Here is a 16,206-nt window from a genome sequence, read left to right as displayed (position 1 = left end):
TTATCTTGTTAATCTTGTTTATCTTATAGGCTCTTGGATATCTATATTATCTTATATTGTTAATCTTGTTTATCTCACAGGCTCTTGGATATCTATCTTATGTTATCTTGCTAATCATGTTTATCTTATCTTATATATACAAAGCTTTGCATATAATATTAAGAATTCGTGCATATGTTTTGAGTCTATTAGATTATAGCAGTAAAAGCCATTTGGAAGAGTTTTTTATAGAAGAATGTTGCTTGTGTATCGGTAGCCAAGCAGTTTATTCCTTCCAAATTGATATGCAAAGGAGTGTGTGCAGTCGCTTACGATATGCATTTATACTGACAACCGCTGATGACAACCTTTGATTAAATGGCTTAGCACAGCTAGGGACGAGCACAGCTAGGGACGTTACAACAGCTGGGGACGTTACAACAGCTGGGGACGTTACAACAGCTGGGGACGTTACAACAGCTGGGGACGTTACAACAGCTGGGGACGTTACAACAGTTGGGGACGTTACACTGCGCGGCGTGACAGCGCGGAGTAGAATGAGGTGGATGCGCAAGCAGATTTGTCGATCAATTACTCCTTCCGCGGAGCCTGGGCCTTCTAAAGTTGCAGTTACGCGACGTCATTTCTACATACTCGTACACGGAGTCATTTTTATCATGAGTTAACTTTAGTCATTAAAGTAGTGAAATAAAATTTCATAAAAGATTGAAGTTGCGAACAAAAGAAAACTTAAGCGCTTTGTATAAAAATACTGAATGGGCCACTTTATATGCTAAGCCTCTTTAACTATGTTGCCCATTTATTACATTACAACGTTGTCATATTATTGCCTTAAATTATTACTTGAACTTTGATGTTGTTTTGTTTCCTCATGGTGAATTTGAAAATTCTCAAGGTGAAAGTGATCTCAGCCTTCATACTTAAAATTTATTACATAGTTATAAATTAATTTGTGTATATTTTGTCACCAAAGTTGAACATGTGATTGCTCAACTCTTTAATAAAAAAAATTAATGCAATTATTAACCGGGTGCGTGCTTTTCCGCTTGAAAGCCGCTTTCGTGAAACTGGAAGGAATTTCATGAATTGATTTCCTGGAAGGAACAATTTCACGAGCAGGTCTTTCGCTAACCAGTCAACTTTCAATTAAAGTCACATCCTGCGACGCTCTAAAAGTTACATGGATTACTTGCATTTCTTAGCTAAGTGAAATTGCTTCCTATGGAAACAGTGTGCTTCTTGCTTGCTTGGGATGAGTTCAATTGCCTGACCGGAAGAGATTTGAAAGAAGCAATGCGAGTACCCGTTTACATATTATTGTACGTATTGTAATTAATTACATATTGTAATTAATTACATAGTACATATTGTAATTAGGTGCACTTAATATTATTAAAAGCTATCGTTAGGTAGCATGCACTCAACAGAGCATAACTTTTTCCTGCACCAGCAGTGCAGAAAGTAAGAGCATCATGTAAACCTTCCTGCATCGCAAAAAGTTATGAAGTGTAATGATCATAACGATCGTAATAAGATAACGAGTTATTATTATGCGGCCTTTTTGAATGCAGATACACGTCTCCGTTGAAGCGTATGCCTCCCGTGTTTTCAATATAGGATCCAACCCATTGTCAGATGAACAACTCGTTTCACTCCCTGTGTATGCTAAAAGATTTCTGTCGACCAAGCACTAATAGAAGTGGCATCGTAGTATGATGAAACCATGGAACAGTGGAGTGTCGGGTTTTTACCCTATGCACGGATAAACTAATGTTCTATTATCAGAGGTACGAATCTTTTCGAGTTATTTGTTTAATATAAACCCACTCCTATGTATTATATATATACATTTAATTATGTCTGGAATCATTCATGCCAATCTTTTCCGGAAGCAACCCTATGCCAACAAAAGCAAGCCCATCACAACAAGCTTCTAAACACCATTCACTACGAAGAATAATTTACCCGTTAATTATATTCGAACTATTCTTTGTAACCAAAGGGAGGTGGCTCCATCATCAAGAGTAGGCTGCTGCTGAGCGCTTAGTCATGTCGGGTATCGGGACATCGCTTCTGCGGTGTCTGCATTAGCGACCTGCTCGCCTGACTGCAGCGTCGCTGTGAGGTCCTCTTAATTGTGACGGAAACGCCGTGCATAGAATCAAGAGTAGAACTAATTATATGCTTTAAATGTACGAGTGATAGGATGTGCTTCAAGTGTACGCACGCGTGAAATGAGGTGCCGACTTGCAAAACACTTTGTTTGTCACACATTTGAGTTAAAACTCATTGCGTTTCAGTTCACCATAATTATTCATTAAAAAATTAAGGGTCATATTGTATAAATAGTGGCACACTCTTAGCACCATTATGGTCAGAAAGCGGACTTCGTCGCTACTTGGTCAAGTTCTCATCAATTTCTTTGGATTAAAGTGCGATCTGTGAGACTCAAATGCCAGCGCTATTGTACAGGGTAGGGCAGAACCGATTGAGCAGTTTGAGGCAAAATAAAAGAGTAATGGAGGTACATAAAAAAGAAAGTTTATTTTCTTCGAGGTAAGCATAACATACCATTTAGAATACATTTGTTTTGTAAACAATATCAGGGAGATGGTGGCCGTTAGCTGCAACACACTGTTGGAGTCGTTCCCGGAAGTTTCCTACAGCACGTTCACACATGTGGCGAGGTATGGCCATAACCTCTGCAGTAATCCGTTCCCTTAGCTGTGGTAGGGTGTGAGGGTGACTTCTGAACATCCTCTCTTTTAGATGTCCCCAAAGAAAGAAATCGCATATGCTCAAATCAGGTGACCTCGCAGGTAACTGTAAATCACCCCTTCAGAGACACCAGACGTCCGGAAAACATGCGTCGCAAAACATTGAGTGACATTTGGGCTGCGTGAGCTGTAGCCCCCCCCCCCATCCTGCTGGAACCACACGTCCCCAATGCTTAATTTTCAACAATGTTTTCCAACCTGGGCTGCAAGAAATTTTGCAACATTGCAGCATAGCGTTCGGAATTTACTGTCACGGTTACTTCCTCCACCTCAAGGAAGTATGGGCCTATCACACCAAATTGTGAGATGGCACACCAGACCGTTAGTTTTGGAGACTGTAGTGGTCTTTGATGGATAATTTATGGGTTATCTGCAGCCCAGTTACGAAAATTTTGCTTATTTACAGTCCCACAGAGGTGAAAATGCGCCTCATCACTGCTGAAGAACGGTGCGTCGGGAGCAATCTGTTCAAGCATGTTCTCACACAGATTTCGGCGGCTGGCAAAGTCTGCTTCGTTCAATTGTTGGGCCATCATCATTTTGTAGGATTGAAATCCAAATCCTTATGCAGAATCCTCCTCAAACTGAGTGAGGAGATTCCTAAAGCAACGGCATGCCTTCGTGCTGAACGTCTTGGCGAGTGGATGACTGCTGCTCTCACCATCTCGACATTTTTTGGTGTTATGATGGACATGCGTCAGCCATGTGTATCTCTTAGTGTGCTACCGGTTGCCGCCAAATGCATGCCTAACCCAGGACGAATTGTCTTTGCCTGAAGAAGAGCATCATTGCGTGGAATATTGAACCACCGCTGAAAAGCTTTTTGCATTGTAATCACGGATTAATTGTTTTTAGTGCATTTTCTCAATTATGGAAAAATGCACTATTGTATAAATATGCGCGCACAGCAAAGCCACGATGTTCTCCTGACCACAAATGTTGGCTAACCTACTGAAATAGCAATACCGGAGGGGCTGGAAGAAACAACCCTCACGCCCATCCCTTTCCTTCCCTGCGCGTACTGACTGTTCTAAACTGCTCAATCGGTTCTGCCCCACCCTGCACTTCATAGTTGAACTTGAGCACCTAAACATATGGCTTAAAGTTCGTTGACTTGTCAAACATTGGACACTTCATTTGCAGTTACTTTCTTACACCTAAGTTATAATTATAAATAATATTCATCGTCATCGAAGTTTTAGAGTGATAGAGCTCGCTCACAGAACTCATGTGGCGTCATGAAAACACTATTCTCTCATGCTAGTTACGTTCATCATAACGTACGTCACGCTAATTACGTTCACCACGCAGCTTTCGTTCGTACTAAAGTTCAAACTCAGCGCGCCAGAGGCTGCCTCGTGGGGTGCAGAGTCACCGCTGATGTCAGATAAAGTTGCCTGAGTGCTTGGGTTTTGTGGGACACTTTAATAAGGACGGCATTAGAGCGGCTCAAGTTAAAAAGACTTAATAAGCCCGTCCCTCCGCTGCACACAATCTGGGGGCGCTTAAAAAACTGCCACCCCAGATGAGTCCCTCTGTTAAGAGGGGAATATCTGCACATTTTCTGGGACGAAAGGTTTTATGGAAGAATTTAACTCTTGGAATTATTTTCGCCATTTTCTTGTTGATGATTTAAGAAATATCAAAGGACGATTAAAGTTTTTAACAATTATTTTTGATGAATTGTAATAAGGAATTTCAATTACTTTCGAAACAATATTTGTTTAGGTACATCCATTCAGGGATTAAAAGATTTTTCAAATTAATACAAAAAGAGACGGCTTTTTTAATATAAGTGACAAGTGGATGAGTGTATATTATGTGTAGCTTCTTATAGGCTTAATATAGTTGCCTGGAACACAGCCCTGCATGTGAAATAATCCATTTGATGAAGCAAACAGAAAATACTGGAGAAAATCAAACAATGTCATCAGGTCGTGAAATCCTTCTTTCGATTGATAATAAGATAAGTAGAATTTTCTCTTTAAATACGCCGGAGAAAATATTTCATTTAGATTAAGGTTTTAAATTTTTGATTTCCCGTTGAGGCCGTTCTCAATTTCTTACTCTATTTCAGCAGCCGACCAAGATTTCTTCACCAAAGATTTTGGTTTATGAAAAAACAATAATCGCTACCTGGATTTGCAGGGTCTATGAACGAGCCGTATAGTCTTTCTTTATAAAAAAATGAGAATGAAGCTTCATCTTAATTCTATACTTTTCCGGTAAAATAAATTTTTACTAAAAATTTGCAGCTCCAAATCATTAATGATGTGGTTTATACCCACATTATTTTGAAATACAGCGAGGGAATCTTAGATATTTGCGGAAATTTTCACATTGGAAATGGGAAATTATTTACCAGAAATTACTGAATCTCGTTGATAGTTTTAATTCAGTTAATGACTTTTCTGGTTAAAATCGGTTGCAGTAAATGGGGTACAGTAAATGGGGTATAGTAATTGGGGTACAACATATTTGGTACAGTAAATGGGGTACAGTAAATGGGGTACAACAAATGGGATACAATAAATAGGGTACAGTAAATAGGGCACAGTAAATGTGGTACAGTAAATGGGGTACAGTAAATGGGTACAGTAAATGGGGTACAGTAAAAGGGGTACAGTAAATGGGGTACAGTAAATGGGATACAGTTAATGAGAGACAGTATAAATGGGGTACAGTAAGTTGTATAGTAAATGAGGTAAAGAAAATGGGGTCCAGTAAATAGGTGCAGCAAATGAGGTACAGTAAATGGGGTATGGTAAGTGGGGTATGGTAAATGGGGTATGGTAAACGGGGTATGACAAATGGGTATGGTAAATGGGGTATGTTAAATGGGGTATGGTAAATGGGGTATGGTAAATGGGGTCTGGTAAATGGGGTATAGTAAATGAGTGCAGTAAATGGGGTACAGTAAATTGAGTACAGTAAACGTATTACAGTTAATGGGGTATTGTGAATAGGGTACAGTAAATAGGATTTAGTAAATAGGGTGCAACATATGGGAACAGTAAATGTGGTACAGTAAATGGGGTGCTGTAAATAGGGTACAATAAATGGGGTACAGTGAATAGGGTGCAATAAATGGTGCAGAGATAAAAAATAGAGTGCAGTACCTAGGTACAGCAAATAGGGTGCAATATATAGGGTACATAAAAATATAAAGTGCAGCAAATAGGGTAGGGTATATAGGGTGCAATATATAGGGTACAATATATAGGGTGGAGTATATAGGGTGCACAACACAGGGTGCAGTAAATACGGTACGGGAAATGGGGTGCGGTATAGGCTGCAGAATATTAGGTAGAGAAAATAAAGAACAGTACAAAAGGTACTCTAAATAAACTTTTCAACTGGTTTTCCATCGAGAGTGGTCGTTACTGGCTAACCAAAAAATGAAGAATTGAGAAATTGTGCTTCTTTATGTCCTTGGCAAGAAATTTAATTTTGAAGTTAAATTACTTGATATTCTAGAAAATCTCTCACAATACCCACGATAAAATTGCTAATAAATTGATCTCTTGGCTCTCAAGAGCGAATTGAAAAGTAGTTCTTAAATTCGAGAACAATTGTCAATATTTTAGCATTTTTTCCTAGTAAAAATAATTAAATCACAAATATTTATTAGAAATGAGTAACCTAATCTAATTTATCTATCAAAAAATTTCAATGAGTAGTTTAACCGCAGCAGTGAGCGACGTTATGCCCCCAAGCACCCAATTAGAGACAATCACACTCCGCCCCATGTCCCAAAGAAAGCGAGTAATATCAAGCCAGCGCTAATTACACCATAAATAACGCAGCCAACTTCCCACTTCCATTTTATAAAGAAACAATTTGGCTGGCCACAGCTGCAGGCGATGCTGTTGTTCTTGTGAACTCGTTTTCTGTGTTAATTTTCTCGACACCTAAGATTTATCAAAACTATTAATTATATCTGTGAAATTAAGTAAAATATTAAGGCCTCCGTTTTGCTTAGGTCAACAGAGATAGTAAAAAAGAAGATTATTAGTTGAATGCAAATATTATACCATTATAATTTTTGCATTTCCGAATTTTCGAATGGAATTCTTATCTATTAAAAGTTTAGCTAGAGAGCAAATCCTGTAATGAAACGTGATCAATATTAACTATTTAATTGGCATAATTTGAACCTAATCAACAAAGTTTGGTGGAAATAATTCGACCATTTCTGTGTCAGGGGATAGAACACGAAATTTATTAATGTACATAAAACATATCCTCATTTTAAATTTGGCGCAGAAGCATTTCATCCATTAAATAATTGATTAGGAAAATTAACATCCTACCCTAAAATAATTTGAACACCAAATGTTATTATACGTCTCATGATGTCAACCCAGCCCGTATGAACAACGTTTAACAAACTGTATTCCAACATGACTCGTTATCGCGCATCAATCGTGTACCAGCAGCACACTGACACGCATACGTGTTCCGAGTCCTGATGTCTGCTCGTGTATCAGCTGCTGATGTCAGCTCGGGATGTCTGTCAGCTGCTGATGTCAGCTCGGGATGTCAGCTCGAGTGTCAGCCAGAACATCAGCCGCGTTACTTCCGATCGCTGCGCGCTGACAGGCGCTGCTGATAAACGCGCTCGTGACATTCGTCAGGAATTCGCAGTTTCGGTGAAGTTTAATGCGCTACCGATGAAGTCGATTTGAATTTCCAGCGTGGGTAATATTAAAATGGATATCATGTTATGAATTGTAATTATAAAGAGAATGCCTGGTTAACCCAATAAATAACTATTATTCCTATGTTTTTACGATGGACATAAATTTTTACAGTTAGCACATTATTTGAAGAAGATTCCTAGGTTTAGAAAGATATTCTTCAACGTATATGATCAAAATTACATATTTATTGTGCAATTCAAATTAAAATTATTCAATTCCTATGTTCAATATTTTTCTACCATCACTTACTTTTCGCTTCTTACAGTTCAATTTTGCTTCCAACAAATTTATATTTAGTCTCGTCTACATTAGAATTTTTCATTTAATTCAGATCGATTCTTGTATTTAATTTAGCTCTGTGAATAGCAATGCATTTTTGTAGCTGTCCCCGCCCTCAAATCTTACATGTTTATTATTTGCATTTGAATCCGAGGACATTTTCCATCCTGTTCACTAGAAACAGGCTGCTCAGCGTTCACTGCTGCACTGCGCTTTATCTGGGCACTTAAATGCTACGTGGTCGCTGATGAGATGTGCTGATTGCAGTCATCAGCCAACTGGTGACTCGCTAATGCAAAATAATCAGGCAGCCTTCAACGTCATTGAAAAAAAAGAGAGATTCGTATTCATATAAGTGCCGAATACATTTACCTTCTGTGTATTTCAGTTCCATCACATTATTATTGCGCAATGCTGTGATAAAACAAAAAAATAAATTACGGATTATAACTAGGAGGCCAACGTGCGACTGATTTAATAAGGTTTAGGTAAATAGAACTGCATGGAATTTGATTCATGATTTATAATGATTACCTAAAAATTTCTCCGCGTCAGAAGCGTCCTTGACATCATAGCATTAATTCTTCACGTCAGAAACGCTTCTCGTTCTCTGATGGAAATGTCATGATTCTTCGTGATAGGTATACGCCTTTTTCCCTGGTCCAATCGAGGCTGCGAGCGTTAAAATTTTGTTCAGTCTATGCGGTTGACAAAAGTTCAATAAAATCATCGAACAATATAGGTGTTGCAAAGCATAGGTAATTTTACCTTCTCTTTTTGGATATCTTTATAATGAATAGAGGCTTGGCATATCAAAATATATTTAAATACTGCTCCATACAACGAAATATTTCAGTTGAGGTGAAATATTTCGTCACTATAATAGCTGCATGTCTTCAGTTAGTTGAAGTTCCCGTTGTCTGTTTTGAATATTTTGAGGCCATAACTAATCGTATAAAAATATTTTAAATATTTAAAATGCTTACAGTTCACTTTAAGATTCCATCATTGTCTCTCTTTAAATTTATTATGTTTTATTTATTTATTTATTTATTTTTAATTTATTTATTATGGCGCGCAGGATTTGTGGTCGGCGAGGGCGCCGTGGCGGGGTGGACGGGCGGCGCCAAGACGGAGCCGGAGTTCGGGGAGCAGATCCGTAACGTGACGGTCACGGCCGGACGGGAGGCCGTCCTGTCCTGCTCCGTAGACGGCCTCGGCGACTACAGGGTACGTTACTTGTTCATGTATAACCATTATTATTATCATTATTGTCATTATTTTTACTATTATTAAGATTATTTTTATTTTAATTGTTATCAATTATTATTATTATTATTGTTATTTATTATTATTATTATTACCTTTCATTCGTGTAATGTTCAATGATTGTCACAATCGTCTGCATTATTTCGTTATAGTGTTGTTGGTAGCCTCGTATTGCATGATTAGTTAGGAATTATAACTGTATATTCTCAGCTGTTTTAAAGCTGATGCCGTTGAAGTGAAAAGCTACACAGTTATAGCTGTTAAATTAGGATCTGCGTATTGTACTGGAAAATTCAAATCGTTGTTGCTGCTCACCAGTTTTCAACGTCTACGAGAATAATTGTTCATTTTGCGGCAGAAACACATAATAAGTTCCAAAGAAGCTCACACAGTTTACGTATCCTTTATATTTACTGAATTTTCAGATGCAAATGTTAAAGTTACATTTGTAGCATTAAAAAAATTTCATGCTGTTACAGTTTTAGTTTCTTCAGTTGAAATTGCAAGAACTGGAGTTATCTAATTTAACTGATAATTTAGGACGGGTTTTGATGTAAAGTGATTTTCATTCATCACATAGGTTTTTGGTCACATTCATTAACGTCGCAGCTAACAGAATTTTCCCATTTTCTTTTTTTAAAAGTTACAGTTACCAAATTTAACATGTGGAATTCAAAATATCATTTAAAAAGCTACAATAACAATTTAGGGTTCACTTTTCTAAGCACGGACACTTGGTTTCCCAATTGGTTCTACGTTCTTACTGAAATATTCGGTAAATTATTATGTTTAATTATTGTAAATATAGTTTAAATATTGTAAAAGAGAATGTTTCAACTATTTTTCAGTATCCACATTATTCCACTATACGCAAAGTCAGAGAAATAAGGCTTGGAGCTGTACTACAGACAGTCACGACAGTTGCTCACGTACAGTTCCATCCACTCTTGATGTTACATTTAGTGCCATCGCTGTCGTTAATTACAGCTGAAATCTTCCATCAAGTTGGACGCAGTCTGTCTAGTACAGTTCACGTGTCGCACGCAAGACGATTAGCAAGATTTGCCAACTTTATCAAAGTTTACTGCGAGTTTAGTTTGCAGACAACAGACGCATGTTGCCGGGAAGAAACTCAAGTTGGTGCAAAAAATTTAAGTTGTAGCAAAAATTCTTCCTGCAGCAAGGAGCTTCAGAGAGAAGATGTTGCATAAATAAACTCCCCCTCCATGTGAACAGATGTGAAGAAGAGCAGTTGGCTTTATATTGAAGGCACGCGCGTTGGTGGAATTGGAAGTCGTTTCGAAACTACGCGTGATAATGAATTAGAAGACGGTAGAATATATTAGACGAGGAGGATATTAATAAAAAATGATGACTTTACAGAAAAAGGTAAGACTATTGAGAAAACAAGGTTCTCATTAATTGAGAAGATATTTTATTAGGCTCTAGTAAAAGATATATAAACTTAGGCACACATATACTAATGCATTTATATTTATGTGCCTCGAAGCAGCCGTTATTTTAAACGTGTTCTTATATAATTTGCTTCATTTCATCGCATTCTTATTTGGGGAAACGCTGTAGAAAAGTTACCGTTATTTAGTGTCTAGAATTTAGTGGAGGCTCCTCAACATATACAGTATATTGCAATCTGGCATGGAAGGAGACTATCAAAGAAGCAGTTGGAGACATTGGGGGTAAAAATCGATGCTGAAGTTGAGACTTATCGCAGAAAAAATTGTTTGTAGTTATGGATTAAATCAAAGTTTCAAGCCTTATTTGAAACAGCAATCGTCGAAATAGCGAGTTTTATTGTAAGTTGCAGGAATCGCTGTAAACTATTGTAATATTTATATTGCATGAGATTGTTTATACTCGTAGCAGACCGTTTAGTTTGAAGCGATTGAGTAATTGAGAAGTATGCAAGTTAGGAAGCTCGGATATCATTGATTGTAGCGTAGGCAGGTTGTGTGAGCATTGGGTGTTTCTGTAAGTTGTGAGTTTGTTGGAAAATGAGGGTGTTGAAAATATTGTGGGCTATCAAAAACGGAATGCATGTATTATTGAGGGCATTGTGGCATGCAATAATTGCTTACTTATATTGAAACATCGATTTGAGAGATTAGAAAAAATTGCGATAATGTAGCACTAATCTCGAAACTACGTTAAAAATAAAATTTTTGTTAAATATGTATATAGTGATCTAAAGGGAAACTTCATAAATAGCTTCATTCTAAAATAATGCTATGAAATTCAATTTTCATATTACACAATCATGATTTTCAGTCAGAGAGTGCGAGTAATTTTTTAGTGCTAGTATGGGTTCAATGTAACTGTTCGTGTACTACTTATAATACAATTATTTAATAAGATTAAACTGAAAATTATTTCTCAAGTAATTTGTTCAATGAAATGATTAATTGCTTTAATTAATAAGCACAAATTATTCCACAATTCTTCACTCAAAAGCTTCGCTTAAACATAAAAAACAGTCACAATTCCCCGTCCAAAACAAACATTAAACTGTCTTCAAAAGCCCATATCTTTCTTACTTTTCTGTAGCTATTACTTCAGCCACAAAATTCGTTGTCATTCAATCTAACTTCATTCCAAAAACTGCCGGCTAAAAAAATAATAAAAATAAACTAACTACGAGGGACAAAACCGTCAGGTCCTTTGAATGCGATTACAAATCTGGCAGGAGAAAATGCCACCAACTTGTTCACTTTAGGCTCCTAATTACTTGATGACCGCTGTCTGGCAACACCGTCTCTAGAGGCAGCTGTGTGACGCCTGCAAAATAACCTCTGTTTTACTTCGTTTTTCTAATTCTCTTTGTTTTCCTCCTAAGTTCTCTTCTGTTTCCTCGCAGATATTCTCATCAGGTATAGGGCCACAATTTGCTCAAGCTTGCCTCCAGTTTATGAGGCGAGCGCGGGAATATTATAGCCTTATAATCTCAGCGCCTGCGCTGCGTTATAAAATAATGCACACTTGTCAGCTGGGGCGTTATCCTCAGCCATCTGTTGGCATGGCTTTTCTCAGCCATCTGTTGGCATGCCTTTACTCGGCCATCTGTTGGTATGCCTTTACTCAGCCATCTGTTGGCATGGCTTTACTCAGCCATCTGTTGGCATGCCTTTACTCAGCCATCTGTTGGCATGCCTTTACTCAGCCATCTGTTGGTATGCCTTTACTCAGCCATCTGTTGGTATGCCTTTACTCAGCCATCTGTTGACATGCCTTTACTCAGCCATCTGTTGGCATGCTTTTACACAGCCATCTCTTGCATGCCTTTACTCAGCCATCTGTTGGCATGCTTTTACACAGCCATCTCTTGCATGCCTTTACTCAGCCATCTGTTGGCATGCCTTTACACAGCCATCTCTTGTATGCCTGCTAGTTGCACCGTAACCATCTGCTAGTTGCACCACGAGTAGCACAGCAAAAGATCATTACGACAGTGCAAGCAATACAGATGATGCCCGGCGGCTCTACGTGCGGGGCAAGAAATTTTTGGCTCCGGTCTGCGATGCAGCTTCCCTTTACCCGCTACTCAATTTTCAAATTCTAAAACGATTTTTGAGAAATGTTCTTTTTACTAGTCTCAATTTTTGAGACGACATTTCCCTTAAAGTCGCATAATTGTATTTAATCTAAACTGAAGTGCGGAATGGTAGCCATTGCGTGGCAGCAACTTTAGATCGTTCTGGCCACCATTATGAACAGGTGCGTTTTCAGTCGAGATTTGACATTTTAAAGTAGGACCAATATCGATGTATTTTTTACAAGATCTTAAATTTATAGGAGTGAAGTTTAATCTGTAATGATAAGGGTTTGAATAATTGTTGTTCGGTTTTATGGCGTGTTTTTGGCATGAATTATTTGTGCAACTTGCGTTGGTAATGAGTTTTTTTTCTCGCATGTAGAGAGATCTCTGTAGTCTGAAATTGAGACTTCAAACACACCTTGTGATATTTTCACCAAGTGCAAACTGGACCCGTAACAACATGTAGAAACTACCAGGTATATATTTTTGATATCTGAAAATTTAGAAACAGAAATTTAATTTCTACTTCTGGAAGAAAAGCTCCTAAAGTGCGCATTGATTATATGCTTGAAGTAAACACTTAATTTTCACTGATCATTTTTACTCATTATTATTATTATTATCTTACTACTATTATTACCTATTATTATTCCTCCCAAATCGGACATCATACATCCCTACCCCCATGATTCCATCTCATCCTCTATCGTGACTACCAACATCCACATCATTCATATATTACATCCTCATTATTCTCCCCATTCATTTAGTTCCCCCATGGCCTCATCATTCTATCTCATCCTTCATAATCCATACTAACGTCCACATTATTACTATTACACATCTACCTAGCTCTCCTCATCCCAATTATCCCTCCTCTGCCGTTCAGGTTTCGTCAAGCGCGATGTCACCGCAAGGAAAATTCCAAGGGAAATGTAATGAAAACCTGCGTGGTGGGAACAATGGCGCTTCATATCGGATAAATGCTGCTCTACCCGCGGGGGTCGGGCGTGTTTTGGGATACGCTTTGTATGGTCGACATTTTCTACCTTGAAATCCCCATCATGTTTTAAAGCTTTAATATAGTTTGAGTGCATGGCCTTCGGCTGTTTAATAAGAGTAAAAGTTTCCCCTTGAATGTCACTTGTTGAGGCACACATCTCTTCCTGATGAGATAATATGCTTGCTTGTTTCATGACTAAAAATGGTTAAGACGACGCATTTGTGGTTGCAGAAGACCACAATGATTGCTTTTACTGTCGATATGGGTGCTGATACTTTCATTTATGCCATAAACTTATTCATCATTTGTTTCTCCATTCCCAACATCAACCCCATTGGTTCTGGTTTTTGTTAATGGAAAATACACAATCAAAATTGAATATTTCGAAATTCAGGGTATGATATTTGTTTAATTTTATATGTTTCCTTTTTATAATTACATGCTTCAATATAAAGCCGATGCTGGGGATTAGAACTCGGAATTTAATTTGAAAGAGGTAAATTTACCTAAACAACCACTTGCGAGTGACCTGCGCTCAGGTTTTCAATCCGATTTCAGGTCACATGAGACCAAATCACTTCTTACGAAGATGAGGTAACAGTTTTAGGCCAAATTTTAGGACATTTCATAATTAGAAAGAAAATACTAAGGGATATTTAAACCCTGCAGGGCAGATGGTCAACGTACGTCGTCAACATACAACGTACATCATCTGTGTCTCAGAATGTTTAGGATGATAACGCTGTGCAGGTTATGATTAATATCATCCCATTCCCATAGGAGGATCCAACGTACGGGAATGCTTGCCAGGTCCGGTGGGCGTCTTAACGCTTGTCGTAAATCCTGAGTAAACAGGCAAACAAGATGCGTTATAGCGCGTCAATATCATCCATACTTCGTTGAGTTTGCCCTCAAACATTACGAGGTGTTGTATTAGTTTGAATTGTGATACTGTAGTTACGCAACTTAAGTTGAGTTTTTGAAAATTGCAACGAATAATAATGACTCACTCCTTCAAAATCGTGCACACGAATTTATTTGAACGCTTAATTTATTAATGTAACTTATTTTATTGTAGTGTTTGATAGGCTTAATACGGGTATAAAAAATACTCATATTATTTCAACAATTTCACCTTGCATTCGGTCTCCCTCTTTAAATTGTAACGAAATTTAAATCCTACAGTGAACATGTCCATAAAATTCTGCACCGCCAACATCGTTAGAACTGACATAACAGTAGTGTTGTTCAAGTTTTTCGTCCCTCAGTTATAATTGGCAGTGAAATTATAAGTAATTCTTAATTGATGTAGGCCTGTCAGTTGGAAAGAAACTACTGGTTTAAGAAGGGTGGAAGAACTTCAAAGCTTCCGTTACGCTCGAAAGAAAGAAAAATATTTTTTCTTTCTTGTCGAAGAAATCTGTTCTTCGACAAATCGATAATTGATGACGAGGAAAAAGTGTTTAATGCAATTAATTATTTATACATTCATAAAAGGCATGATAAGAAGGGGAAGTTACCGATTGTAGTGAAATTTTCCGCCAAATTGTAACAGGTCAATTTCACTTTTAAAATCATTACTGTTGTTTAGCTTCATTTAATATTTCCGACCTCTTCTTCATTTGATTTATTTTATTAGAAGTTTTTCAAATTTTTTAATCATTCTTCTGTTATTTATGATCTGGTGGCGATGAAAGTAAAAATTTTCATTTGTCCCAGATCAATTCCGACTCGTACAATAAAGATTACTTGATACTTATGCATTGCGGGTTTCCCGTCAATGCGATATTATGTTTTCCCACTTACGAAAGATCTCCTCCTTGTTACACGTACTGCCTGGCAGTGCTCAGAGTATTCTCATGTGTACACTAATTAGTAAAGAAAAAAATTTGCTCAGCCCTAGAAAAATGGTCGTAGAAAGAGTCACGGTTGCAGTTATGATTTTATTCCACATGAGACGACATAAAAATGATTTAATGGAGCTGGCAACTAAATGTGATAGCTATTGAATTCTACCGGAAACTTAAATTGGTGGAACATATTTACTAACCTTATGTCTAATTGTAGTAGTTGGCGTAGAACGCATTAATTATTTCTACTTAGTTCTTTTCTGTTGTAATGAGGATACTCATGCAGCAGCCTAAAAATTACTCTATACTTCAAGAGAACAATTTGTTTAAATAACTTGAACCATCTTCTGAGGAAAGAATGCTAATAAATTATTGGTTTCCATAGCGAAGTCCAATTAAGTGATTCAAGCATGACCAAGCCATCCTACCTCTTGCTAGATGTTATCGGTAGTCAACATTCAATATTTGCTAGAAAATACGTGTCGTAATGACTGTTCCTAGGTCCCAAAATATTAACACGAGGTATAACAACAAAATATTAACAGCGAACATTGCAGCCTTGTTCATGACTCGATTTTCTCTTGATATCGAGGTCGCGACTGCGGTACACGAGCTCCGACATGTTTGGTGCGCAGGTTTGCGTTCGTCTTTTGCTCCGACTGAGGAATTTTCTTCCCCTTGGTTTCTCTAATTGGAGAATTTTCTTGTCTGTGCCATGTTCTACATGAGACCATTAGACGTTCACTCCATTTTCACAGCGCAATTTTCCCTTCAA

General features: G+C 37.7%; 1 protein-coding gene across 1 annotated transcript in view; it reads left to right on the top strand.

Annotated features, from left to right (window-relative positions):
• The first annotated feature begins 7,248 nt into the window (after positions 1-7,248).
• LOC108675872 (lachesin-like) overlaps positions 7,249-16,206 on the top strand; it is a 79,990-nt gene continuing 71,032 nt past the window's right edge. The window contains exons 1-2 of the mRNA XM_018163919.1: positions 7,249-7,351; positions 8,841-8,989. Of these exons, the coding sequence (XP_018019408.1) occupies positions 7,249-7,351; positions 8,841-8,989 (252 nt within the window). The remainder of the gene's footprint in view (positions 7,352-8,840; positions 8,990-16,206) is intronic.

The sequence above is a fragment of the Hyalella azteca genome, unplaced genomic scaffold (assembly GCF_000764305.2).
Source record: "Hyalella azteca isolate HAZT.00-mixed unplaced genomic scaffold, Hazt_2.0.2 contig1345, whole genome shotgun sequence".
NCBI classification, from domain to species: Eukaryota; Metazoa; Arthropoda; class Malacostraca; order Amphipoda; family Hyalellidae; genus Hyalella; species Hyalella azteca.
The sequence above is the reverse complement of the archived record's forward strand: the minus strand, read 5'-3'. Positions and strand labels throughout refer to the sequence as shown.